Source organism: Phoca vitulina, unplaced genomic scaffold (assembly GCF_004348235.1).
Source record: "Phoca vitulina isolate PV1807 unplaced genomic scaffold, GSC_HSeal_1.0 scaffold71, whole genome shotgun sequence".
In the NCBI taxonomy this organism is placed as follows: Eukaryota; Metazoa; Chordata; class Mammalia; order Carnivora; family Phocidae; genus Phoca; species Phoca vitulina.
In genome coordinates, this window is record NW_022589774.1 from 3,201,037 (window position 1) to 3,227,112 (window position 26,076).

General features: G+C 43.0%; 1 protein-coding gene across 1 annotated transcript; it reads right to left on the bottom strand.

The window, feature by feature from the left end:
- Nucleotides 1-23,208: 23,208 nt before the first annotated feature.
- On the bottom strand, nucleotides 23,209-25,685 carry RD3 (retinal degeneration 3, GUCY2D regulator). The gene is made up of 2 exons (XM_032393217.1): nucleotides 25,248-25,685; nucleotides 23,209-23,506 (listed from the first exon to the last, which is right to left on the bottom strand). Exons 1-2 carry the CDS (start codon nucleotides 25,541-25,543, stop codon nucleotides 23,209-23,211), a joined length of 594 nt encoding a protein of 197 aa, XP_032249108.1. The 5' UTR covers nucleotides 25,544-25,685.
- Nucleotides 25,686-26,076: the final 391 nt, after the last annotated feature.

A 26,076-nucleotide genomic window follows, 5' to 3' on the forward strand; every position in this document is an offset into this window, starting at 1 on the left:
AAATAAAATGAACTGCAACTCAGAAGGCCAGACTAAACCAGATGTGGAGGGTCCTTATCTTGCAGGCAGAGCGGAACCGTTGGAAGTTAAGAAGTAAAGTCTGGCAGGGGTGCAAAGGATGAATTACAGTGGGCAATGGCAGTGAAACCAGTTAGGCAGCCAGTGGAATAATTTAGGTAGATAGTTTAGGAGATATTACAGGGCTATGCCTAGCATTATAGGGGATGGGGGGAAACTGCAAGAAATATTGCCAAGGACAAATGAAAAGGATGGATATAGAATTGAAAGACAGGAAGGAGTCAATGATAACAAAGTTTGAGGTCTGTCCAGCTGCAGTTATGTACCTTCTCTACTTTGTCTTCAGTTTTTTATTGCACTAGGTCATTCCCATAGCATAAATGCTCTAAGAGGAGATGTCACTACTGACCCAATGGATATTAAAAGAGATACAACTATATACTTATAAATTCAACAACTCAGATGAACTAGACCACTATCAGAGCTACCAAAATGTGCCCAAGAAGAAACAGATAGGTTGAATGTACTGTAACTATTTAAAAATTGAATTTGTATTTAAAAATCTAGGAGCGCCTGGGTGGCACAGTCAGTTAAGCATCCAACTCTTGATCTCAGTTCAGGTCTTGATCTCAGGGTCGCGAGTTCAAGCCCCGTGCCAGCCTCCATGCTGGGTGTGGAGCCTCCTTAAAAAAATAAAATCTAAAAAAAGGGTGAAGTCCAGGCCCAGATGACTTCACTGGTAAATTTTAGCAGACCTTTAAAGATAAAACGATAGTTCTGCACAAGCTCTTCTAGCAGATAGAAGAAGGAAGACTTTCCAACTCATTTTATGCAGCCAAAATTACTTGATACCAAAACCAGATAAAAACAACATAGAAAAGAAAACTGAATCAGTATCTCTAATGAACAAAGATGAAAGAATCCTCAACAAAATTGGAAGATTGAATCCAGCAGCATGTAAGAAGAAAAATACTTTGTGATCATGTGTCATTTACCCCAGGAATTCAAGGCTGGTTCAACATTTGAAAATCAGTTAGTATAATCTACCACATTAATAACCTAAACAAGAAAAACTACATGATCCTATGAATAGGTGCAAAAAAAGCACTTAACAAAATTCAACATTCATGGTTTTTTAAAACTCAGCATCACAGACTCAAGAGATTTCATCTGTGTTCTTAAAAAAAAGTAAAAAGTTGGTTCAACCAAGATGAGGAAAAATTAACATTTTGAGCCCAAAAAAGAATCGAATCTATCTAGAGTTCATTGGTTCTTCAATAACTGTAGAAATAACTACCATCTGTTATCCAGAGGACTGGCCAGTGTGATTTCACAAGAGGACTCTCTGGCTGGGGATCCTTGACAGTTGAGCTTTGCCTAGCCTGATTTTGGGCTTCCAAGCAAGACTGCTCCTGCAATTCAGCACTCCTGCTCCTACCCTATCAAAGAGACTACATTGCTGAAATGACAGAGAGATAGTGAAAAGTGAGGGGGGTGGTACCATTTGACATGGTCTTAGTAGTCTCTCTAAGAGATGGCATTGATTACTTTTCTATGCTTTTCTTTCTGTCTTAAAAATTGTGTATTTTGGCATGGCTCAGTCAGTTAAGCGTCTGACTCTTGATCTTGGCTCAGGTCTTAATCTCACGGTCGTGAGTTCAAGCCCTGCACTGGGCTCCACACTGGGTGTGGAGCATACTTTAAAAAAAGTGCATTTTTACAGATAGCAAACAAAATGTGAACATAAATTTTAGAAAGTATGTAGCTGTCTTCATATCTCATTAATGTTTTAAAAAAAACACCCAACTCAGCAATCCAGGAATAGAAGGGAATCTGATAAAAGATATCCACAAAACCTAGAGCTAACATTACACTTAGTGGTGAAGGACTGAATGCTTCCTACTCCCAAGATTGGGAACCCAGCAAAGATGTACATTTTCACTACTCATACTCAATATTTTACTGAAGTCCTAGCAATTGCAGTAAGGAAGAAAAATAAAAGGCATTCTGATTGGAAAGGAAGAAATAAATTTATCCTGATTTTCAGATGACATAATTGTCTATGTAGTAAATCTCAAGAAATCTACAAAAAGGTCTTAATGCTAAGAAGTGAATTTATGCAGGATAAAAGCTTAACGTACAATAATCATATTTCTACACTAGAAATGAACAATTGGAAGGTGATGCACTCCTCTCTTCCACAGATGAAATACTTAGGTATAAATCTAACAAAGTATGTGTAGGATCTTTATGCTGAGAAGTACAAAATGCTGATGAAAGAAATAAAAAAACACCCATACTGTGTTCATGGATTAAAAGATTCAGTATAGTTAAGATGTCAGTTCTCCCCAAATTGATCTATGCATTTAATGCAATTGTAATAAAAATCCCAGCAGGATTTTTGTACATATAGATTAGTTGATTCGAAAGTTATAAGGAAAGATAAAGGAACTAGAATAGCAAAACAATTTTGCAAATGAAGAGCAAAGTTGAAGAATCCACACAATCTGCTTTTAAGATGTACTATGAAGCTATAGTAATCAAGACAATGTGGTATTGGTGGAAGGACAGACACATAGACCAATGGAATAGAATAGAGTCCAGAAGTAGACCCACAAAATTTGGCCAACTGATTTTTGACAGAGGTGCAAATGTAACTCAATGAAGAAAGGACAGCCCTTTCAGTACATGGTGCTGGAAAAACTGGGTATCCACATGGGAAAAAAGTGAATCTTGACCTATGTCCCATGCCACATATAAAAATTAACTCAAAGTGGATCATAGACCTAAAAGTAAGGGCTAAAAATATGAAACTCTTGAGGGAAACACAGAAGAAAATTTTTTGAAACCTTGGATTAGGCGAAGAATTCCTAGATCTAACACAAAAAGCACTGTCTATAAAGGGAAAAATTGATAAATTGGACTTTATAAAAATTGAAATCTTTTGCTACATGAAGGATATTACAAAGAGAATGAAAGACAAGGCATATACATAACAAAAGACTTGTATCCGGAATATTTAAAGAATTTTTCAAAACCTAACTAGAAAACAACTCAATAAAAAATGGGCAAAGTTTGAACAGACACTTCGCTAAAGAAGATACACAGATGGCAAATAAGCACATGAAAAGATATTCAACATCATTAATCATTAGGGAAATGAAAATTAAAACCACAAGAAATATTATACACCTATTAGAATGGATAAAATAAAAAAAAATAACAATATCAAGTGCCAGCAAAGATGTGGAGAAACTGGAACATTCACACATTGCCATGGAGATGCAAAATAGTACAGGCTCTCTGGAGAACAGCTATTTAGTTTCTATAATAAGTTAAACATACATTTACCATTTAATACAGAAATTCCACTTTTATATGTTTATCTCAGAAATGAAAGCAAACATTAACACAACAATGTGTATATAAATGTTTATAGCAGCATTATTAATAATTGTCCCAAATGTCCCAAAGCAAAGCTGATTCAACATTTGAAAGTCAATCAGTGTAATTCACTATATTAGCAGACTAAACAAGAAAAACTATATGAACTAAATGCCCTTCAGTGAGTGAATGGATAAATACACTCTGGTTTATCTGTACAATGGAATAGTATTTAGAAATAAAAAGGGGGTCTGTTATGCGTCAGACTCGTGATTTTGGCTCAGGTCATGATCTCAGGGTTGTGAGATCAAGCCCCATGTTGGTCTCCACACTGGGCGTGGAGTTTCCTTAAGATTCTCTCTCTCCCTCCCCCTCTGCCCCTCTTCCCTGCCCCGAGTTCACTCTCTCTCTCTCTCAAAAAAAACCACAAAAAATAAAAAAACAAATTATTGATATATGCAATGACTAAAATGTATTTAATAAGCAAAGGAAGCTAATCTCAAATGGTTACATACTGTAGGATTCCATTTATATGATATTCTGGAAAAGACAAAATTAAAGGGATAGAGAACATACCAGTGATTGGTCGGGGTTAAAGGTAGGGAGAGGGTCTGACTGCAAAGGGGTAGCGTGAAGGAATATTTGAGATACTGGAATTTTTCTGTATACTGTTCTGTATACTGTTAATATTCTGTATACTCTTATACTATTCTGTTTACTGTTACAAGAATTTATGCATGTGTTAAAACTCAAAGTTCTGTGTACACACACAAATTTTTACTGTATGCAAATTTAAAAGTATTTTTTAAGTTAAAAAAAAAAAAACTAGTTGGTCTAGAATCTCTTTTAAAATCCTACCCTTGACCTCAATGGTCCCTCCAACCACTATGCCACTTTCTGCTCTCAAAAAACTGTATTTCATAAAATATAGATTACGTTTCTTGGCTCTATTTCCTTGATTACCATTCATTCTTTTAAAAAATATCTTAAAACATTCAGCAACATAATCCACGCACATGATAAAAAAATCAAGGAGTGTAGAGGCCACGTGAGTAAATTTGGAGCCCCTTGTTAAAAAGTTATTAAGAGTTTCAAGACAGGGGCGCCTGGTGGCTCAGTCTTTAAGCATCTGCCTTTGACTCAGGTCATGATCCCAGGGTCCTGGGATTGAGCCCCGCACCGGGCTCCCTGCTCAGCAGGAAGCCTGCTTTTCCCTCTCCCACTCCCCCTGCTTGTGTTCCCTCTCTCGCTGTCTCTCTCTCTGTCAAATAAATAAAATCTTAAAAAAAAAAAAAGAAAATATGTCAGAGCTAAACAAAAAAGAACTCTTCAAACTGAAAGAACCCACTAACTGCTAAAGAAGATAAAAGAAAAAAAAAATCTCTATGCCTATATACATCATGGTGAAATTTTCAAGAGACATTACCAAATGCCTCCAAAAGGATAATGATCACAAAGAAAGATTTAGACTAGCATCAGTCTTTTTACCAACACTGAATGCTAGGACATATTGAAAAAGATCTTTAGGGGCCCCTGGGTGGCTCAGTCAGTTAAGCATCTGCCTCCAGCTCAGGTCACGATCCCAGGGTCCTGGGATTGAGCCCCGCATCAGGCTCCCTGCTCAGCGGGAAGCCTGCTTCTCCCTCTCCCACTCCCCCTGCTTGTGTTCCCTCTTGCTCTCTCTCTCTCTCTGTCAAATAAGTAAATAAAATCTTAAAAAAAAAAAAAAGGAACTAAATATACAAAAGATTTAAAGTGTTTGTGAGGAGCTGGATCTAAAATGAGAAGAAAGCAAGTGGGCTGGAGACTGTTATTTTTCATTATAAACCCTCTACACTCCTTGATCTTTTAATCATGTGCATGGATTATGTTGCTGAATGTTTTAAAAGAATGAATGGTAATCAAGGAAATAGAGCCAAGAAACGTAATCTATATTTTATGAAATACAGTTTTTTGAAAGCAGAAAAGTGGCATAGTGGTTGGAGGGACCATTGAGGTCAAAGGTAGGATTTTAAAAGAGATTCTAGACCAATTAGTTTTTTTTTTTTTAACTTAAAAAATACTTTTAAATTTGCATACACCATTTTCTCTTCTTTCTGGAATTCTTATTATACTTACAGGCCTCTTGGATTTATTCTCTGTAATTCTTTTTTTTTCTCTCATTTTTCTAAAAAAAAAAGGGGGGGGCAACTTGGAATCTAGCAGGTAGAGGCCAGAGATGTAGTTAAATATCCTACATGCATTTGAAAGCCCTTCACAACAAAGAATAATGTAGCCCCAAATGACAATAGGGACAGGGCAGAGTCTGCCCTATGCCAAACCACCAAAATCTCTTACTCAAAATACCATAAGAACCATCTAAATGTGTTACCTGCTTCTACTTTTACCCTTATACAATCTCTTCCCCACAAAACACAGCCATATGATTTTTTAAAAACACAAATCAGATTTTAATCAAATTTTGACACTCCCCGCTTAAACCTCTCCAGTTCCTTCCCACGTACTTAGTATGAAACCCCAAGTCCTTAAACATGAAGCTGGTTTTATAGTTTTACATTGTCTGGTCCTTGCTTACTTCTTACCTCATTTCATACTACTCTCTCTTTGACTATGCTTGAGGTTTACCTACCTTCTTTCTGAACATCAAAAATGCTGAACTTCTTCCTGTCTCAGGACCATTGAACTTGTGTTCCATCTGCCTGAAAGTTTTTTCCTACAAGTTTTCACATGGTTGGCTGATTTGCATCTTTCTTTTTTTTTTTTTTTAAGATTTTATTTATTTGAGAAAGAGAGTGCGTGCGCACGAGCTGGAGGAGGGGTAGAGGGAGAGGAGAAGCAGGCTCCCCGCTGAGCAGGGAGACCAGATTGTAGTCTCAAGCATTCTTGAATCACTACAGGTCTCCCTCCAGATCTTCTAAATGAAGATTTCTATGTGCGGAACATAGGAATTTGTTTTTTAACAAGGTCCTTGGTGTTTCTTATGTGTTCAGGAACCAGTGGAATAGTGTATAGAGAGGAACAATCAAAAGATTCAGGAGTGAGCCCTAAGATGGACTATCTTTAAATGTGGGAGGAAAAAAGTGAAGCCCCAGATTGAGATAGGGAATGCTATGTGGCAGGTACCAGGGAGACAATCTCAGTTTTGAACGGGAGCCAAAATCGCCGCTCTCCTTGACTGGTCCATTGCTCTACTTGTGCTGCCATAACAAAATACTACAGACTACATCAACAGGAATTTCTTTTCCCATAGTTCTGGAGACGGGACAGTCCAAGATCAAGGCTTCAGCAATGTTCGGTTTCCAGCGAGAACTCTTCTGGCTTCAGATGGCCACATTCTTGCTGCACCCTCACACCCTCACATGGCCTTTCCTTTCGGGTGCATGGGGAGGAGAGAGAGATCTCTCATTCTTCTTGTAAGGCCACCAGTCCTACCAGATTAGGACTCTACCCTTATGACTTCATTGAACTTTAATTACCTCCTAAAGATGCTATCTATAAAATGTAGTTACATTGAGGGTTTTGGGACAAAAGATATGGAAACTATGTTTTAATGAATAGAGGGGCGCCTGGGTGGCTCAGTCGTTGAGCATCTGCCTTCGGCTCAGGTCATGATCTCAGGGTCCTGGGATTGAGCCCCGCATCGGGCTCCCTGCTCTGCGGAAAGCCTGCTTCTCTTTCTCCCACTCCCCCTGCTTGTGTTCCCTCTCTCGCTGTGTCTCTCTCTGTCAAATAAATAAATAAAAAATCTTTAAAAAAATAAATTCTGAATAGAAAGAGGGTCAGATATTAGTGACTCACAAATGGTTTTATATTTATATTCCTATTAAATGGTAACCTTTTGTACACCTAATTTGAATATCTGTCCTCACAACAAAAACCAATTATGTATTTCTATAACCTTGGTAAAAATCTCATGCAGATTCAATCAAACTAAGCACCCTGTTTCACCCTGAACTTTGCTTTGTAGTCTAAAAGAACAAGAATTCAGTAGTGATGTGATGATACTCTTGGATCACATTACGTCAAACTGGTTCTCTTCATTGATAAAGGGAAACACCAATTGCTACAGACTGAACTGTATTCCTCCAAAATTCATTTATTGAGACTCTAACCCTCGATGTAACTGTATTTAGGTCTCATTTTGCTTTTTAAATTCTCTAATAAACTCAATATTTTGGTTTTATAGACATGGAAGGCAAGTTGTATAGACATGGATAAGAAGCCCACACAAGGGGGCGCCTGGGTGGCTCAGTCAGTTAAGCACCTGCCTTGGGCTTGGGTCCTGATCCTGGGGTCCTGAGATTGAACCCTGCGCCCAGATCCCTGCTCAGTGGGGAATCTGCTTCTCCCTCTCCCCCTGCTCTTGCTCTCTCTCTCATATAAATACATAAATAAAATCTTAAAAAAAAAAAAAAAGAAGTCTGCACAAGTCCCAAAGATGCCTGGACCGCCAGAAACAGAGGGAGGAATTTTACTTGGTTTAAGACCTTCTGAATATTTTCATGTATGTTTTAGAAATTACTGTGTTTCTCTTTCATTTGTTGTTAATATTTGAGAGGATAATTGTGTAACATTTTATATCAATCAAGATCAACACAAAAGAAAAAAGAAAAGCAAAACCTAAGCCACCACTGATCCTAATATAGATCATCAACATCTTATTCTTCAGATGGCTATGTGTTTTCTTCTTCATCATAATCTTAAGGAAGCCATATGGATTCAAGTAGTGAAGAGGGTATGTTTATTATCTTGTTAAGGTTTTTCCATTTATAAATTAGATAATTTAGAAAAATTCATTAAAACTCCTCCATAACTTCTGTTTATTAACAAATTTCATTGAGAATACCCGCTATGTACCAGGCATAATGGTAACCATGGTATAGTCCCTTCGGCCAAGGAAATTTTATTATATTGAGCAATAAAGACAAAGAAGTAGTCCACTACAGTGCAAATGAATGCTATGACTTGGTATGCATGTGTTAGAGGACAAGGAAAGGCTTTGGAGAAGAAAATGATATCTAAATTGAAATCTGGAGGATGATTAGGCATTTTCCAGACAGCCAGGAAAGTGGAATTCAGGAAGATTTGTTACAAGCTAAAGGAATTGCATGTGCTAACTACTGTTGACATTTGGGTTTCTGATTCTTTCTCAAGTAATATGCTAACACTTGTATTTCTTGACTTATCAGTGGACCAATCAGAGTTCCTAGTTGTAAGCAAAGGAAACAGACTCCGGCTTATGTAAATAGGAAAGGGATATATTGAACGGATATTGAGTAACTCACAGAAATGTCAAGAAACCCCGTGAATGAATCTCTGAATATAGATAGGAACAAAGTAAAACTTGGCAGCTAGAGCCATAGGCAAAGGCATGCCACAGAGCCCAGCCTGGTAAGGGCACACCAGCACCACTACGGAGGCTGACCGCCTCTGTTTGCGTTGCTGTGGTCACCAGTGCCCCACTCCGTCACTGCCACTAGACCGCCTCCACTGCCGAATGGACTCTTCACCGTCTCTGCTTTTTTGTGTCATTAGCTCCTAACAGGGGTTGACTGAGCCTCAATCACATGCCCGTGTGCTACCTGCTTAGGAAACTGGGAAAGCAAGCATTGGCCTTTTCAGCATTGATGGCAGGAGGCGTGCAGAGGAATATTCACCAAACATAGAAAGGAGAATCAGATACAGGGCAGGAAAAATAGTTAAAATAAAACAAATGTTGTTCACATTCAACTCTGGACAATATCTGTTGATTAGTTCACTTTAAATTGTTCCTTTGTCTCACTTACTTTATCCTGTCAGTGTTTGTTACTTGTGTTATAATTAGTTTTTCTTTTTGCTAGTTTGGCATCACTAATATTATACTTGCAATTCTACTTTTTGTTCCATTAACTATAGTCAGTTATTTTACTCTTTTTTTCTATAGATACCCCTATACTTTCCTCCATCTTTTCTCTCTACTGTCTTTTTTTTTTTAAAGATTTTATTTATTTGAGAGGGAGAGAGAGCACAAGCCAGGGGGAGCAGCAGAGGGGGAGGGAGAAGTAGGCTCCCCGCTGAGCAGGGATCCTGACGTGGGGCTGGAGCCCAGGACCCTGGGATTATGACCTGAGCCAAAGGCAGACGCTTAACTGACTGAGCCACCCAGGTGCCCCAGTTGGGCAGTTTTAACCTGGGGTCTTTCGTGGGGCTGTAGTCATCTGAAGAGCACGTGCTCTAGGGCTGGATGACCAAGAGGGCTCCCCCCTGTGGATGGTAGTGGAAACTGACCAGGAGTTGGGAGCTCTTCTTTGGCTGTCAAGTCTACAGGTGCCCTGGCCAGGACACTTGAGTTTTCAAGCCTGGTGGCTGAGTTCTGACAGGGGCGTTCCAAGAGCAAGCATTCCAGGCAGAAGCTGTAAGGCTTGCTTTAACCTACCTTTGGAAGCTCCAGAATGTCATGTTTGCTTTGTTCTATTGATCAAGCAAGTCACTCTAGTCAGCCTGCTTTCAAGGGGAGGGGACTTAGACTCCATTTCTTGATGAGGTGTGACAAGAACACAGGTGTTATGGCTGTGACCATCTTTGGAAAATACAACCAAAAGATGTCGACCCCTGACCTTCTGCTTCCCATGTCCTCTTTCCTGCTTTGTTTTTTAAATCTCTAAGAGTACATAATCAATAGTACTGTATTTGTTGCCAATGATAAAAGTCGAGCTCTCAAGGAAAAATCAAAATTTTGGTAAATTTGTATACACTCCTCATTTTCCTTCTTTTTCTTACATCAGGAATTTAACAGCTTCCCCAAACTTAATGACTTTTCTGATGAGATTAGTAGTGATGTTAATGAATATGAATTTTTTATATTGTATAATTAAGTGAGTTAACTTTTGGAAGATCTGCATAATTTAATAGACCAATATTTTTCAGATAATCAATGCATGATGTTACAAAATCATGAATAGGTAAAAGCCATTTAAAGTGCAAGGCTGACTAATGGATTTTAGTGTAACAGAGTATGAAAATCATTAATATGATTTCAGATTCCACATTGCAGCTAACTCTGTTTTGATCTCTGAATTGTCAGTAATTTATTTTTTTAAATTGTGGTAAAATGTACATAATGTGAAATTTACCATTTTAACTATTTTTTAAAGTGTGCAGTTGAGTGGCATTAGGTGTATTCATATTGTCGGGCAATCATCACCCATTACATCTCCAGAACTTTTCATCATCCGCAACTGAATTTCTTTATCTATTAAACAATAATTCCCATTTCCCTCTCCCAGCAGGATCTAAAAAAACTATTAAAATACTTTTCCCTTTTCTAAGTGCATATCTGTGGGAGGCTGGATTTTCTTTAGATACTTCAGTTAAAACAACTTGTCACAACAGATTGAATGCAGAAGCAGATATAAGTGGTCATATGTATTAGTTTCCCATTACTATATAGCAAATACCCACAACCATAGTAGCTTAACACAACTCCCATTTGTATCAGTTTCTATGGGTCAGGAGTCTGGGTTCAGATGGGATCCTCGGGGTCTTTGCACAAGGTCTCACAGGCTAAAATTAAGATGTTGGCCAGGGATTCAGTTTCACCTGAGGCTCAGGGGTCCTTGTTCCAAGGGCACTGCTTGTTGGCAGAATTCAGTGCCTTGGAGTCGTAGCACCAATGTCCCTGTTTTCTGGCTAGCTGTTGGCCAGGGGCTGCTCTCAGCAACTCACGGGTCCCATCCCTGCCATATGACAACATCAGTCCTTGTTTTCCATCACATTGTAGCTTACTTCTCCAAAGCCAGCAGGAAAATCCCACTCTAGTCTGCTACGATGGAGTCTTATATAATATAACGTAATCCTAGGAGTGACTCTATCATCACCTTTGCCAGATTCTTTTGGCGAGAAGCAAGTCATGGGTTCTCCTTCACTCCCCAGACTCACTGAGGTTATCTTAGGGTGTGTCCACTCCAGACATTACGGATGTACAAAAACATAAAACAATATCACTCTTCTTACTATTCAATATATATAAATTAAGTAAATATGTACATATATAATTAAAAATATGTTATTCATGTTCATGTGTAATGGGTTTCTAGCTGTTACTTCAAATGAGTTGGTAAAGATTGAATTTTCCAATTTTACTTTCTAATACAGTAAATATTGATGGTTATAACGCTTATAAACAATAGTTCTTCAGGCTCCTTAATAAATTTTATGAGTACGAAGTGTCCTGGGACCAAAAATATGAGAACTGTTAATATAATAAATCCTAATGGCAAACAGATTATAAACGACAAACAGTTGGCATTTTCCAAATGCTTTCTGTGACTCAAAGAAATACATTTCACATTGTGACCTAGTATACATATACATACACACATACATACATTCATGGATATAGAACCAAGGCAAAAGTTTCCTGAAGTAATATTTATCCTTATCTGCCGTACACACTGATATTTTCTACTCTATTGCTTTTCTTTTAAAAATTCCTAGTCATAATCTGGGGCGCCTGGGTACTCAGCCGGTTAAGCTCCTGACTCTTATTTTGGCTCAGGTCATGATCTCAGGGTCCTAGGATCAAGCCCTGCATCAGGCTCTGTGCTCAGTGGGAAGTCTGCTTGAGATTCTCTCGCTCTGCCCCTCCCTACGCCCCCTTATGCTCTCTCTCTAAAATGAATAAATCTTTAAAAAAGAAAAAAATTCCTAGTCATAATCCAATACATGGATTTCATGAAGCACTCAATAGGTTAGGACCTGAAGTCTAAAAATCCTGGCTTATCATAGAGCTGCTTGAAAAACATTTAAAGATACAGTTTTTCAGGGCTAAGTACTATTTCCACCTAAGTGAACAGGAAAGGGAAAGAAAAGAGTGAATCTACATTTCTCCTCCCTTGAAGCACTCTTGTGATATTTATCTGGGGATTACCTGATTCTGGCCATGGAAGGACTGAGTCATGAGAGTACATATTCTGGGTTACTCCATATTAGACAATTAGTTATCCTAAGCAGAAATGTCTCCAAGCAAAGAGAAGGCATTACTGAAATGCCCAGCATGATGCTTCTGGCAGCTGTGAGTGTGATAGGCTGTTCTTAGAGGACAGGATTTTATCGGAAGAGAAGCAATTTTCCAGGAATCCAGAGAACTAGGTACACGTCACTGCTGGGGAGGTGGGCAGGCCTTTGTAACTGATGAGAAGGAGGTTCAAATTCTAGTACACCAGTTACTTTTTTTATGACCTTAGAAAAGTCACCAACTACCTAAACCCCCACCTCTTTCTCTATAGAGTGGGGATAAAAATACCTGCTTTGCCGTGTTGTTTGTGTGGGTAAAATGAGGCAATGTGTGCACCATGCTCAGCATGAGCCTGGCACACATAGTGTTCTAAGGTGGCAGGTCCTTTTCTTGCCAGTGATTTGCTCTTTGATGTTGGGCACACTGGAAAAGGTGCTGCTGCCTCATCTACCTCCCAGGGTAAGTGTGGAGGTCAATGAAGAAAAATGGATCGCAGGACAGAAATGTGATGTGATGTTGTGCTGTTAGATGGGAAGGAGGTGCCCAGAATGGAGCCTGGGGAAACAGCCTGCCCCATGGGGACAGCCACTGAGGACACAGAGGGCAGGTGAGCAGGTAGAAAGCAAGAGTGTACGAAGCAAGGTGCCTCTGAGCATGGAGAGAGGGACTCAGAGTAATCCCCTTCTGGTTCCAGGAGCTGTATATGCCTCAATCTCAGTGAATCCCCACAATACCAGCGTCAGGTAAATATTATTACTCAACTGAGAAAACTGAGACTCAGCAAGGTTAAATAACTGGGCCCAGGTCACAGAAAAGGAGAGGATGTGATGTGGCAGCAGCAGCTGCTGCCCGGGCCAAGAACCATCCTGGGCAGACTTGTGGTTGGAGGGGAGAGGTGGGCTGGCTGTGGCTCTGAAGACCAGCCCGCTGCTTCCCCCCTGGGGGGGGGGGGGCCCACAGCCCACAGGACGACTCTCTGGCTGAGCCTCCTGTGACCACCAGGGGGCGCTCACTGGCCCTTCTGCAAAGGAGACCCCTCTTGGTTCTCAGGACGGGCTTTGGTCTGAGGACTGCTTTAGCGCCCAGTGGATCAGAGTGTCACCAGTGATGGCACTTCCACCCTCCCACTCACCTTTGCCAGCTGCCTCGTGGTCTTGCCTACCCCTCCACTTACTGGATTCCAACTCTCTGTCTCTCTCTTATACACACACACACACACACACTCAGCCTCATGAATAGTTTCTACAACAGATGCCAGATAATTGTCATCTACCGAATGGTATTCCTCCGGGTTTATACAAAACAGCTCAGAATCCATCATTCTCTCCATCTTTCCAGTTGCTATAAAATGGTATTTTCAGCATTCTGTAAAAGATACATCTCATCTGCAAGCATCTCCTGAACACTGCTAAGCAAAGATGATAAACATCTATGTGACAGTCTTGCAATCATCCGTCTCTAACATAACATAAGGCCAATATAATAGCTCCAAAGTGCATTCATCTTCTATTGAAATGAAATTATTTAGTCACGTATTAGATTCAAATAGATTCAGATGTGACAAGAGAGAATTTCCTGAGTTGCCCCCCAAAGAGTAAACTAAAACAGTGGTTCTCAGCCTTGTCTGCACAATGGACTCACCTGGAGTGATTTAGAAAACCTATGCCTGAGACCCATCCTGAGTTTCTGATTTATTGAGTGTGGGATGCAGCTGGGCACTGGAATAAAAGCTCCCCCGATGATCTAATGTGCAGCCAAGGCTGAGAACCACAGATCTGAAATATTAGGGCAATCAGGTTCAAGAGCAATGATTAAAGAACTGGGTCTGGATATCCCAGAGGAAGGAAGGTGACAAATGATCTTCAGTGTGCCCTGTCGACTTTCCATTATCTGTACTAATTGAAAGGAAGACTGTCACAAGCAACTGTCAGATCTTAAATTTGAAAGTTCCTTTCTAGTTTGCAATGCATTTGATCTTATTTTAACCTCACCACAGCCTGGGAGGTAGACAGCATAGCTATGCTTATCTGATAGATGAGGAACAGGAGCCTTAGAGAAGTGAGGGATTTGCAAAGTTGGAAGTGGGAGAACCATTTTGTGAAAACTATAACCCAGAATTTCTAGCAGCCCCAAAGTCCCAACAATTTTATCCACACTGTTAAACTCTCCCCCACCCACCGAGGTAGAGCAAAATCTGTTCACGAGTCAAAGATAGGAAACCTTTTAAGAGCAGATGGAGTGGCAGAGAGAAAACCAACCAAAATGAAAAGTTCCTCAGCAGATTACAGTGAACATGGCTTCATCTCAGGGACTATGAGAAGAACTTGCTGCTTTATTTTTTCCTCTATATATCTACATCTAGGCTGAAGATTGATATGGCAACAGAAGGTTAGACTGTCAAGGGAACTTTCTAGGTTTCTCATCCATGTGACCTTCAGCTGGAGTCTTATATATGGCCCTTGAAGCAAAAATAAAGGGGGTGAGCCTCTGTGAATTACCTCAATGTGGAAGTGAAGGCGATATTAAGTTCTTTGAAAGAGCTAAGATGATATTACGATAGTAATAGGGAGAATAATTTTAATATTAAGCTATTCAAATTTTCAAAGAATACATCTTTGGAAACTGAGATTTTAGGTTGCTCTCTTATTCAGAGCTAGAGTAAACTTTAGCAGCTGTTTTTTGTTTTGTTTTGTTTTGTTTTGTTTTGTTTTGTTTTGTTTGTGGGGCCATGTGTGTATTTCCCATCCACTTTCCTCCTTCACTGCATGTGGTCCTAGTGGGGCTCCAGGCCCTTAGATGGGCTTGAGGTCCGCCAGCAGTAGTAACTGGTCCAAGGGTGGCTTGCATCCCATGCAGGGGTAATCACAGTATGTGTTGGGTACAGATCGGAAACCCTAGCATCTGCAAAGAGAACCCCAGATCTCGATGGTTTACCAAATAGAAGTGTATTTGTAATTCACTCCAAGCCCAGTGTGGCCCTCCATGGAGTCATTCAGGGACCCAGGCTCCTTTCATGTTGTGGCTCCATTCTCTTTCTGGACCTCAGAGTCTGCTCTATTCAGCCAGCAAATGGAGAAAGAGAATAGGAAAATCACTTTTGGGAGGTTTCTATGGGCTAGGCCAGAAGCAGAGACTTTCATATCTGCTCACATTCCGTTGGCCAAACCCATTCACATGGCCACTCCAGAGGCAGGGGAGGCTGGAATGCCATCTAGTTGTGATCCCAAGAGAAGGAAGAAGCAGTTTTGGTGACTGACCAGCCAAGCTCTGCCAAAAGGCCTTTCTCTGGGATTGGTATATGGATGTTGGGAGGGCCAACCTGGGGTCATACCAGCCTGCATCTACCACTCTAGAAGACAAGTAAACCACCACACAGACGGAGGCAGAGCCAGGAGCTGGAGCAAGAGAGAGAGAAGGGGAGAGAGAGAGAAAAGAAGGAGAAGGAAGAAAGGAGGGGGGGCATGGGAGGAGGAGGAGATGGGGAGGGGAGGTGAGAGCACATTCCACTGTATGAGCAGCTTTGGGTAGTAACAACCCTGGACTCCCAACTATGGGTGCTATCAGGAACAGCCACGTGAGTGCCAAAGTAAATTTGGAGCCCCTTGTGAAAAGGTTATTAAGAGTTTCAAGACAGGGGCGCCTGGTGGCTCAGTCGGTTAAGCGTCTGCCTTCAGCTCAGGTCATGATCCCAGGGTCCTGGGATTGAGCCCTGCATTGGGCTCCCTGCTCAGTGGGGAGTCTGCTTCTCCCTCTCCTCCCTGCTTGTGATCTCTCTCACTATCTCTGTCTCTCTCTCTCAAATAAATAAAACCTTGAAAAAAAAAAAGTTTCAAGACAGCCATAGCAAAGCATTAAACCAAGTATGGGCTGTTCTGGGTGTGGGGCCCTGTGTGACTTTAGAGGTAGTGAAGCCGACCCCGGGGGTCACAAATGTCCTTTGGTCTTTCTGCCAATCTGATCTGGGCTTCTCTCACCACCAACTAAAACTCCTGATGAATACAACAACATTGCCCTAGACCCCGTCCCCAAGAGGTTGTAAACCCTCCACTTTTGTAAGTGATAATAAATCTGCAGTGTGTTTACAAGTCCTGGCATGGAGTTCTGTATACAGTGGATGTCAATAAGGATTGATTAAGTCAGTTTTTCCTGGAGGCAGGAATCAGGACCAGCCTGAGCTCTGGAGGTTTGTTCTGGTTGTAGGACCCTATGAATCGGCCTAGAGATGTACATGTGTTTTGGCAAGAGATAAGTCCACCCAAGATTTCGTAGTATACTTTTGTTCTTTGTAAACTAAATCCTATTTTCAGTACTTACCCCTTAAGGAACTTCATGGGGAATTATTTTGTTGGGCCAAGAACTGTTCCTTTCAAAAGTGCAGATTCTCTGAAATTGAATTTGCTTAAAGTGAGGTGTGTGCATGCTGTCCCCTAACCCCCTGCTCTCAGTTCCACGATAAATGCCTGCTCCAAGGAGCAGAAGCTTCCAGCCCCTCTGCATACCACCCAGCCCTCACCGCCAGACAAAAGCAAGAAGGTTTCACAGAAAAAAGAGGTGAATCACCCACATACCCCTATCTCTGGACCCTGACAGACTTGATTGGAGTTACGCGGCGCTCTGTGGTTTACCTTAGGGAGAGCTTTCCCCTTGTTGGTTTCTGCGTCATCTTCTGAATCCCAGAAAGAATTAATTTAAGCATTTATTTGGTCTAGGCCTGAGCACTTAGGGAAAGTACAGTCTTTCCAGAGTCCTTCTGCCTCTGTCTCTACCCAGAGAACCTGTTTCTAGTAAGGTCAAAATGCTAAGTAGAAGTGTCTCCCTCAGGGCCTACACTGAACAAGGAAAGGCACGGGCAGAAGAAGGGATGATAGCCATCTGGGTTCATTTCAAGACCACACACACTTGGGTCATTTTGACCAAACATGCCCTTGGGAAATCCTACCTCCTCCAGGCAGCCTTCCAGAGTAATTCAGAGAAGAGCCAAAAGCTCGGTTTTGTTTTATCCAGCTAGAACCCTTAGGTAACCGCACCCCTGCCCCATCTCCTTTATAGTTACTACACATACTTGATGAATAAATGAATGAATGAATTCTTAAGGAGTGTATTGACCACGTACAATGTGCCAGGCATATTCTGGGAGATACACACTCAAATCAGACATGGACCCTGGCCTCATAGAACTGAATCCAATGAATGATGTGGATAAATCCTAAATGCCTCAGTGTTCATTCATTCGTGGTGTCTTCAGCTCCACTGTGTCCCTGCCCTCTAAGTTGGTGTCCACATGCACCTATCCATTAAGCACATTTGTAAAGTGCCTACTCTGTGCCCAGAAGGTAGAGACTCAGAGATGAAAGACCTGGTTCCTGCGCTGAAGGATTTCACAGACCATTGGAGGCAGCCGAACGGCCCGGAGGGGGAAGGAGTGACCAGAAACATCACCTAAGTTTACATCCCTGTGTGAGAGGTACAGTGGTGAGGCTTAGTAGGGTGGTTCTGAGAGGGGATCCAGATCCTTAGCTGGAACGCTGAGAAGCAGTGAGGCAAGTGAAAGGAGCCCTGACTTCCAGGTCTAGGCGGGCCCATTGCTTATCACCTGAGACCAAACAGAATGCACCTTGCCTGACGGTCGAGATCACAAGGAGATCAAGTGGGTCAAGTGCAAAGGACCATTCAAATGTTAATAAAAGAATTTTCTTTTTTTTTTAAGATTTTATTTATTTATTTGTCAGAGAGAGGTAGCGAGCACAAGCAGGAGGGAGTCAGGCAGAGGGAGGAGACCCCCCACTGAGCAAGGAGCCCGATGCGGAACTCGGTCCCAGGACCCTGGGATCATGACCTGCACTGAAGGCAGACGCTTAACCAACTGAGCCACCCAGGCATCCCAATAAAGGAATTTCTTGAAGACAGCCATTTCTGTCCTTAGCAATATTGTTGGCCTGGCCTATGTGGATAAGAGATGTATTTCTCCAGTCCCTTTTACACTTCAGAGCAGTATCTTTGCCCAGCACCTTGATTTCTTTTCTACTAAGGACAGGAGAACCTCAGCTAGATCTCCTCTGCCCTATGTTCTGGAGCCTGGACACTTAGGGAGAGCCTAGCAGAGGCCCGCAGCCCCGAGTAGGGGCCAGAAGTTGAATCTAAGCTGTGAACCTCTGGACTCAGCTACACAGAGGGGAATAGCTTGTTCCTGGAATGGAATTCTCAGCACACCAAATCCTAGCTGGGAGGGGAGACGGGGCTGGAGAACTTCCAAGTTTGCCTGCAGGGCTTCGGGAATGTTGCATTTGTTCCAGCAAGGTAATTGTAACTGGAATGCAGCACAATCAAATGTGCTAGAAAACACTCCAAAACACGCCTGTTGGCTTATGAAGGCCTTTCTCAAGACTATAACAACTCTGGGGAATTTTTAGAAGCCTTAAAAAATCATTCTGTTATTTTTGCCTTGAGTACGATAAAGTCCTGATTTTTAGTCCGTGTTTTTATTTTTAGATTAGCACCTGGCTAAATATAATAATGCTAATTTAATACTCTATGTAATAACATTCATAAAAAGAAACAGATGCCAATTTCCCCATTTAACAAATGATGAGAGGTGTTAAACTGATTTAAAATAACTGTCTAAAAATGATTTGTTGATGAATAAATTTTGAAATAACATATTGTGTTATGTTGGGGAGCCATAGGAATATTAAGACAGACTGAGATTTCACTACATGTTGAATAATGGCATCAAAAATAAACTATTTTCATTACCTACTACTAGAATTCTTGAGATCCCCCCCAAGTTATTTTGATACATTTTAGTGTTTTGTTTCTAAATGGCAAGGAAAGAGGAGGTTTTAGGTTGCTATTTGCAAGCATGTCTCAGAAAATAAAGCCCACGGACAGGGAGAGCATTTTCATCAGATGAAAAGTCAAATGAGATATATTGCCACTATTGATTTTTAACATTACTTTTCAAGGTATTAGAGAGTCTTGGTTGGTGTGGAACAATTTTAATCGAATGAAAATAACAAGGAGCTGAATAAAGAGCATCCTTAGGCTAATTTGCAGAATTATCCTCATTTATGTGCTGTCGTTAACTTATTGCATATTAACACTAATGTTCCATAAATACCTTCTATTTAATTCTATTCACAATTCTTCATTGGGAAATTAAATAAACTCTATATGACCACGTATAAAACAAATTACAAATTTCATGTCAATTTGTGGGACTTGATTAGATCCTCAAAGAAATAAAACTGCAAAAATCACTTGTTGGGAATAGCTAGTGAAATTTGAATATGGACTAGATATTAGATGGTATTAAGGAATTACTGTTAATTTCATTGGGAGGGATAGTACAGCACTGGAGTTACACAGGAAACTTTCCTTCTTCCTTTGCAGTGCATACTGAAGGGTTCAGGGCTGAGATGTCACGCTGTCTGGGATTTATATTAAAGGACTTCACCAAAAAATAGATTAAAGCAAATATGGCAAAATGTTAATAACTACTAAGCCTTGGTGATTGGCATATGGAGGGTTCTTACACTTTTTGCTATACTTTTCTGTTTGAAAATTTTTATAATAACAAGATTTAAAGAAAAATTCCATGAAGTAAAAGAAAATGTAACCAAGGGTCCCCCACCCCCACTGGCTCCCTCTAGTGGCTGGCGGTGTTGATCTGAGGGGAGGTGGACAGCCCTGCCCAGCCCTCAGAGGGCTCTACCCACCCCTCCATGTGGCCATTCGGCCACCACCACACACTTGCGGGGAGGCTCTCCAACTGTTTCGTTCTTTTATCTGTTCTTACTGGAGTTTTATAGATAGAAATTGAGGCTGACATCATTACTTCCTTTAATGACTTGAATCCAGCCAGAGGAGCAACTTCTCACAGGTTTGAGGGTCACCAGTTGGAATTCAGTGCAGTAGGACAACCTGTGTCTGAGGCTGGTGGGTTCTGTCTGTCTTGACTGAGGTGGGCAGGGAAGGCTTTCATGGATGGCCAGTGACTCCAACTTAAAAAGGAACATGCTGTTGAAAGTCTCAGATCTTCCTTTTCTTTGGGGAGGGTAGGTTCATGTAGGGTGGTGGGGAAGGAGGAAAACAGTAGATATTCTCTTTTTTTTAAAACATTTTTAAATTTAAATCCAATTAATTAACATATAATGTATTATTGATTTCAGAGGTATCAGCCTATGATTCATCAGTCTTATATAATACCCAGTGCTCATTCCATCACATGCCCTCCTTAATGTCCATCACCTGGTTACCCCATCTCCCCACCCCCCCTCCCCTCCAGCAACCCTCAGTTTGTTTCCCATGATTAAGAGTCTCTTGTGGTTTGTCTCCCTCTCTGGTTTCATCTTGTTTTATTTTTTCCTCTCTTCCCCTATGATCCTGTTTTGTTTCTTAAATTCCACGTATCAGTGAGATCATATAATTGTCTTTCTCTGATTGACTTATTTTGCTTAGGATTATACTCTCTAGTTCCATCCATGTGGTTGCAAATGGCAAAATTTCATTTTTTTTGATGGCTGAGTAGTATTCCATTGTATATATATACCACATCTTTCTCCATTCATCTGTCGATGGACATTTGGGCTCTTTCCATGGTTTGGCTATTGTGGACACTGCTGCTCTAAACATTGGGGTGCAGGTGCCCCTTCGGATCACTACATGTGTATCTTTGGCGTAAATACCTAGTAGTACAATTGCTGGGTCATAGGGTGACTCTATTTTCAACTTCTTGAGGAACCTCCATACTGTTTTCCAGAGTGGCTGCACCAGGTTGCATTCCCACCAACAGTGTAAGAGTGTTCCCCTTTCTCCACATCCTCGCCAATATCTGTCGTTTCCTGACTTGTTAATTTTAGCCATTCTGACTGGTGTGAGGTGGTATCTCATTGTGGTTTTTATTTGTATTTCCCTGATCCCAAGTGATGTTGAGCATGTCTTCTTTGGAGACATGTCTGCTCATATCTTCTGCCCAATTCTTGAGTAGTTATTCTCTCAATTGACCTCCTCTGACCGCCTGCACCCCACAACTAGGTTGACGTTGACACTCCATTCCCTCAGAAAAAACACCCCCATCCAGGGTAGCCAGAAAGCTCACAGCTAGTTGATCCTATTCTAACTCCCCCCAACACTTCCGCCCCTACCAAGTGACCTGTCTGCTTACCGAGGGTCACTTCTGCTTGTCCCAAACTTGTTTACACCAGCCGTTCTTATTGGTATGACTAAAGGACACACAAGCCAATAAAACTTAAGTGTGGAGTTCTCATCAGACCATCCACACATGTCACAGAAGAATGAACATAGCTTGGCAATTGAATGAACTTTTTTTTTATGCCTTAACATAAAATATGTAAGAAGCTTAAGGTGTATATTTTCATTTAAGTGCTTTTCAACTGCTACCGATTATGTAATGAGACAACTCCTTCATCCTGACTGTATTGGATAAGAGGTTTTCCATCATCTTATGATTTTCTGTCCAGACTTGAATGAAAATAATCCCAAACCAGATCATTAAAAAATTATTTTTTTTCTACTGAGCTTGGTCAGGGAATATATGGATTTTCTTCCCCATTGACTTATCTCCTGGCATTTTATTTAGACTAATTATTAAGATCCACCTGCATTTTCTGAGCATGCACTGATAGTTAGGGACAGGCACCTTCCCCACCCATCCCCCTGCACCCCACTTCAGCGCAGGGTATGTGGGGAAACCACCTGACCTTCCAGACATTGGAGCACCACATGTGCATTATCAAGGGCTAACTGTATTAGAAATAGAAGGACAGTGAAGCCTGGTAGAGAGGCTCTTCTAGAACATTTCACTTGGTTCTTTGAGGCCAGTTAGGGATTTCAGTATCACTTTCCTTGGTGTGACCAGTTAGAGAAGAGACCCTGGAATCAGACCTGGGCTCTCCAGAGCAGTGAGGAGGAAGGCCCTGAAGCTTCACCTCTGGAAGGAGCTGCCAGGTATTGGCCACATCCCACATGATGATACTCTTGGTGTAGGGTAAGGGCATCCTACCTCTGATCCCAGCTGCCTTAGACCTCCATGCCAATTCCAAGGTCAGAGATGTGTCAGACCACAGGCAGGTGGAGACATAGCCCTTGGACCTGTCCCATCATAGCCCAGGATTCAAGGACTCAGGGGAAGAGACTTTGCCTACAGGAACAATCTCATGGCCCATGGGGATCTGGCTGCAATTTAAGGTGTAAGAATCTGACCCTCTCTGAACCTCAGTTTATTCATTTCACTAGGTGAGTAGAATGGACCTGTTGGCTTTTGTGGTCCCTTTCAGCTCTGCCTGTCCATGGGGCAGTGACCTACCTGCAGTGGTGAGACCAGCCACCAGCAGTCACCAGCAGAGAATACACACTACCCAACAAGTCCCTCCTTACTCAGGGTGAGGGGGTGAATAGGACATCCCTGAATTGAGGGAGAGAACCCAGGTCTTGGCAAAAAGTCAGGGCAACTCTTCCCCTTCCAGACAGAAGCAGAAGATGCGGATGGGGCAGGGGTCTGTCTGCCAAGACCCTGAATCTCTGCAAGGCAGGGCAGGGGATGCTCCAGCTGACTTGTGGGAGGGGGGAGGGAGGGGATCGCTGCTGCTCCAAGCCCTAACCCCGAGCCTCACAGCTGATGGGGGAGGAGGGCCCGGAGGGGTTGCTCCATCTTACAGGAATGTCTTGGGATGGGGCCACCTCTTGGGCCCCTTGTCAAGGGTGGGTGGGGAGGTTCCAGGACTCGGGACTAGTCACCAGCCTATCATGCCCTCCCGCAGGTGGCTCAGCTCCTGGGCAGGGGAGGGCATGGGTCAGTCCTCTTTGGGCGCCCGGAACTCGGGCATGCTCCAGGTCCGGAGCGGCGGCGGCATGTCCCGCTCCACGTCCTCCGAGATGGTCTGGATGTCACTGGTGAAGGGGGAGATGCGCGCGCGGGTCTTGAAGGTGGCCAGCGCCAGGTTGCCGCGGGGCCGCAGGCTCCACTGCCGCGTCAGCTTGTGGGCCTCCTCCTCCTGCTTCATTCTCTCCAGGACCTCCTGCAGCACCGAGCGGAAGAGCTGGGACACCTCCTGCACCTGGGGCTCCTGCTCGGCCAGCAGCTGCCGGAACCTGTGCGCGGAGCAGGAGAGGTGCTGCGGGTGAGTCATGTGGTGTGGCGCAGAGCAGGTGTCTTAACCGCCTCCTGTGCACGCCCAGTGGTCACTTCCCCTTTCCGCCACCTCCTCACGCCTGACGTCAGAGACCACCGCACCTCCCTAGTGCTCCAGCCGGGGCTGACTTCAAATCCCCGCTCTGCTACTTCCAGCCTCTATGGGCCTCAGCTTTCTCATCTGTAAACTGGGGTCATAGCTACCATTCTGTGGGGCTTATGAGCTAACATATGTAAAGATCCTGACATTGACCTTGGGTTATCGATGCCAGATTATCAATGCCATGACCTGGCCTTACCTGTTGGAGGCTTTCTGGCTAACCTCTCCCACCCTTCTCCCCCTGGTGGCCAGAGTGATCTCTTCGAAATGTCTGATGGTATCACTGCCCTGTGATAATCCTTCCATAGCTCTTGGCTACCTGCTGGGTGAGGTTTTCCTCTGCCTAAAATGTCTTTGCTGAGAGCTCAAAGGGAAGGATAGTTATTAGCAAGTCCACTTAATGGTTTCCTCCACCATATTGCCAGTCAGGAATTCTCACACTTTTCAGCAGTGAGACAGGAAATGTCGGGGAACAATCATGATCATATGTGTGTCCCCAACCTCCCCCTCATTTATGAGGTTTGGTTTACCAGCCTGGATTCTCTCGTCAACACCACCCCCATGACTCACTTCCCCCATCTCCCCCATCCCCAGGTGCTTCTGGAAGTAGGTACATTTTAGGGGGATTCCATAGTACGGAACAAGAGAACCTGGAGGGGGTAAGATTCTTAGCCTGGAGGAAGAAAGGAGGGAGGGGGTGAAAAAGACTACAAAATCCAATGGGGTGTGGATAGGGCTGGAGAAAGAGAAGGAGTTTAAGGAGAAGGAGTTTTAAGGAGAATTCCCAAGAAAAAAGGGGTATAATAGATGCTTACATTGGTTAAAGAGATGGGTGACTGAAGATTTGGGGGATGTTCAGATGTTTTATTGTGGATCCGTATTCCTTTACTAGTGTTTGAGAAGTGCAGATGAAGAACTTGGGTAACTTTTGAAATTATTGTTGGTTGTTGGACTACATTTCTTCGACTTCAACATGAACCCAACCGAGACTGGGTCATGTGGGTTAGAACGTTATTAAGGTTACATTTATATTCAGGAACACTGTGGTACCCAAGCTCTAAATCTGTACATGTTCAATGCCCCAGGCCTCTGAATATACTTCACACACACACACACACACACACACACACACACAAACATGCATGCACACGCACACATGCACAGTCCCCTGAGGCAAATTATTATGAATGCTAGTGTGACATACGTTAATGAAAAACTGAATTTTGGTAAGATTATCTGGAAAACCTTTCTAAGACAGTAATATAGATGATGAACTGATGAAGGAGAAAGAGCCAGCTGTGTTAAAATTCAGGGTAATGATAATCCAGGGAGAACAGAAAGCTCAAAGGCCTGGGGTTCTCTCCCATCAAAAGTCATGTGCCTCCAGGAGCTGCCTCCAGCCTCCTTCTGAACCCCTAGCTCTGGCCTGGCGTTCTGTGGGCTCTTGCAGAGTCCTCCTTCTGCCTTGCTCCTTTTAACAGATCACTGGGTCATCCAGGTGCCCCGGCTCCAGTCCTGGTGGCGTCAGGCCCCCGCCCCTGCAGCCACGTGCCTGGAGCCCACCGTGCACCCACCGGGCCCCGGGCCCGTGCAGGGGTTACCTGAGGATGGCGGGCCCACAGTAGGATGGGTGGATCTTGGCACAGACGTCTTCTAGTTGCAGCCGCTCGCCAGGGCTCAGGTCATAGGTGGGCCGGGGTGCGCTGGCCAGCCAGCTGTAGTCGACCCCGGTGCAGATCTTGCTGACCGCGTTGCCGCGCTCCCACTGCTGCCTCTCGGCCTCTCGCATCTGCCCCGCCAGCTCCATCATGAGCGTCTCCAGCACCGTGTCGGCCGGCCTCCGGGAGGACAGCCTCGGGGGGGCTTCATTCCACCGAAGCCAGGGGATGAGGGACATGGCCCCCCCAGCCCCTGCTGAGACAGGGCAGGAGTGTGTCCTTCTGGGGCCCCTCTGTCGGTTAGGGTGGGGAGAGCAAGGGGGAAGGAGGAGAGCTGGGACCTGTTCCGCCCTCACAGCTGGGTGGCCCGGAGGAAGTCGCTTAACCTTTCTGAGCCATCATTTCTAATTCTGGAAGACAAGATTGGGCTGTCGTGAGAAGCAGTTGTGAATAAACTTGGGGCGCTCTAAGCACCACATAAAAGTACAATAGTCTCATGGTTATAACGATCCCTAATGCATCCTGATGGCTGATCCCAGAGGAGCCGCCTCCTGAATCCCCGCAAACTCCAAACACAGAAGGAAATACACTGTGGATGGCTGAGCACAATCTTATCCCTACAATTTAAGGGGAAAAAATGCATGACTACATCTTCTGTCAACCTAACAGGAAAACACCCTGAGTTTCTTAATGCCCCAACCTGCTGATAAAGGAAGCTTGGAATTGTACGGGGTTGACCTCAGCCGGCAAAGAACACAACTTACCTACCATT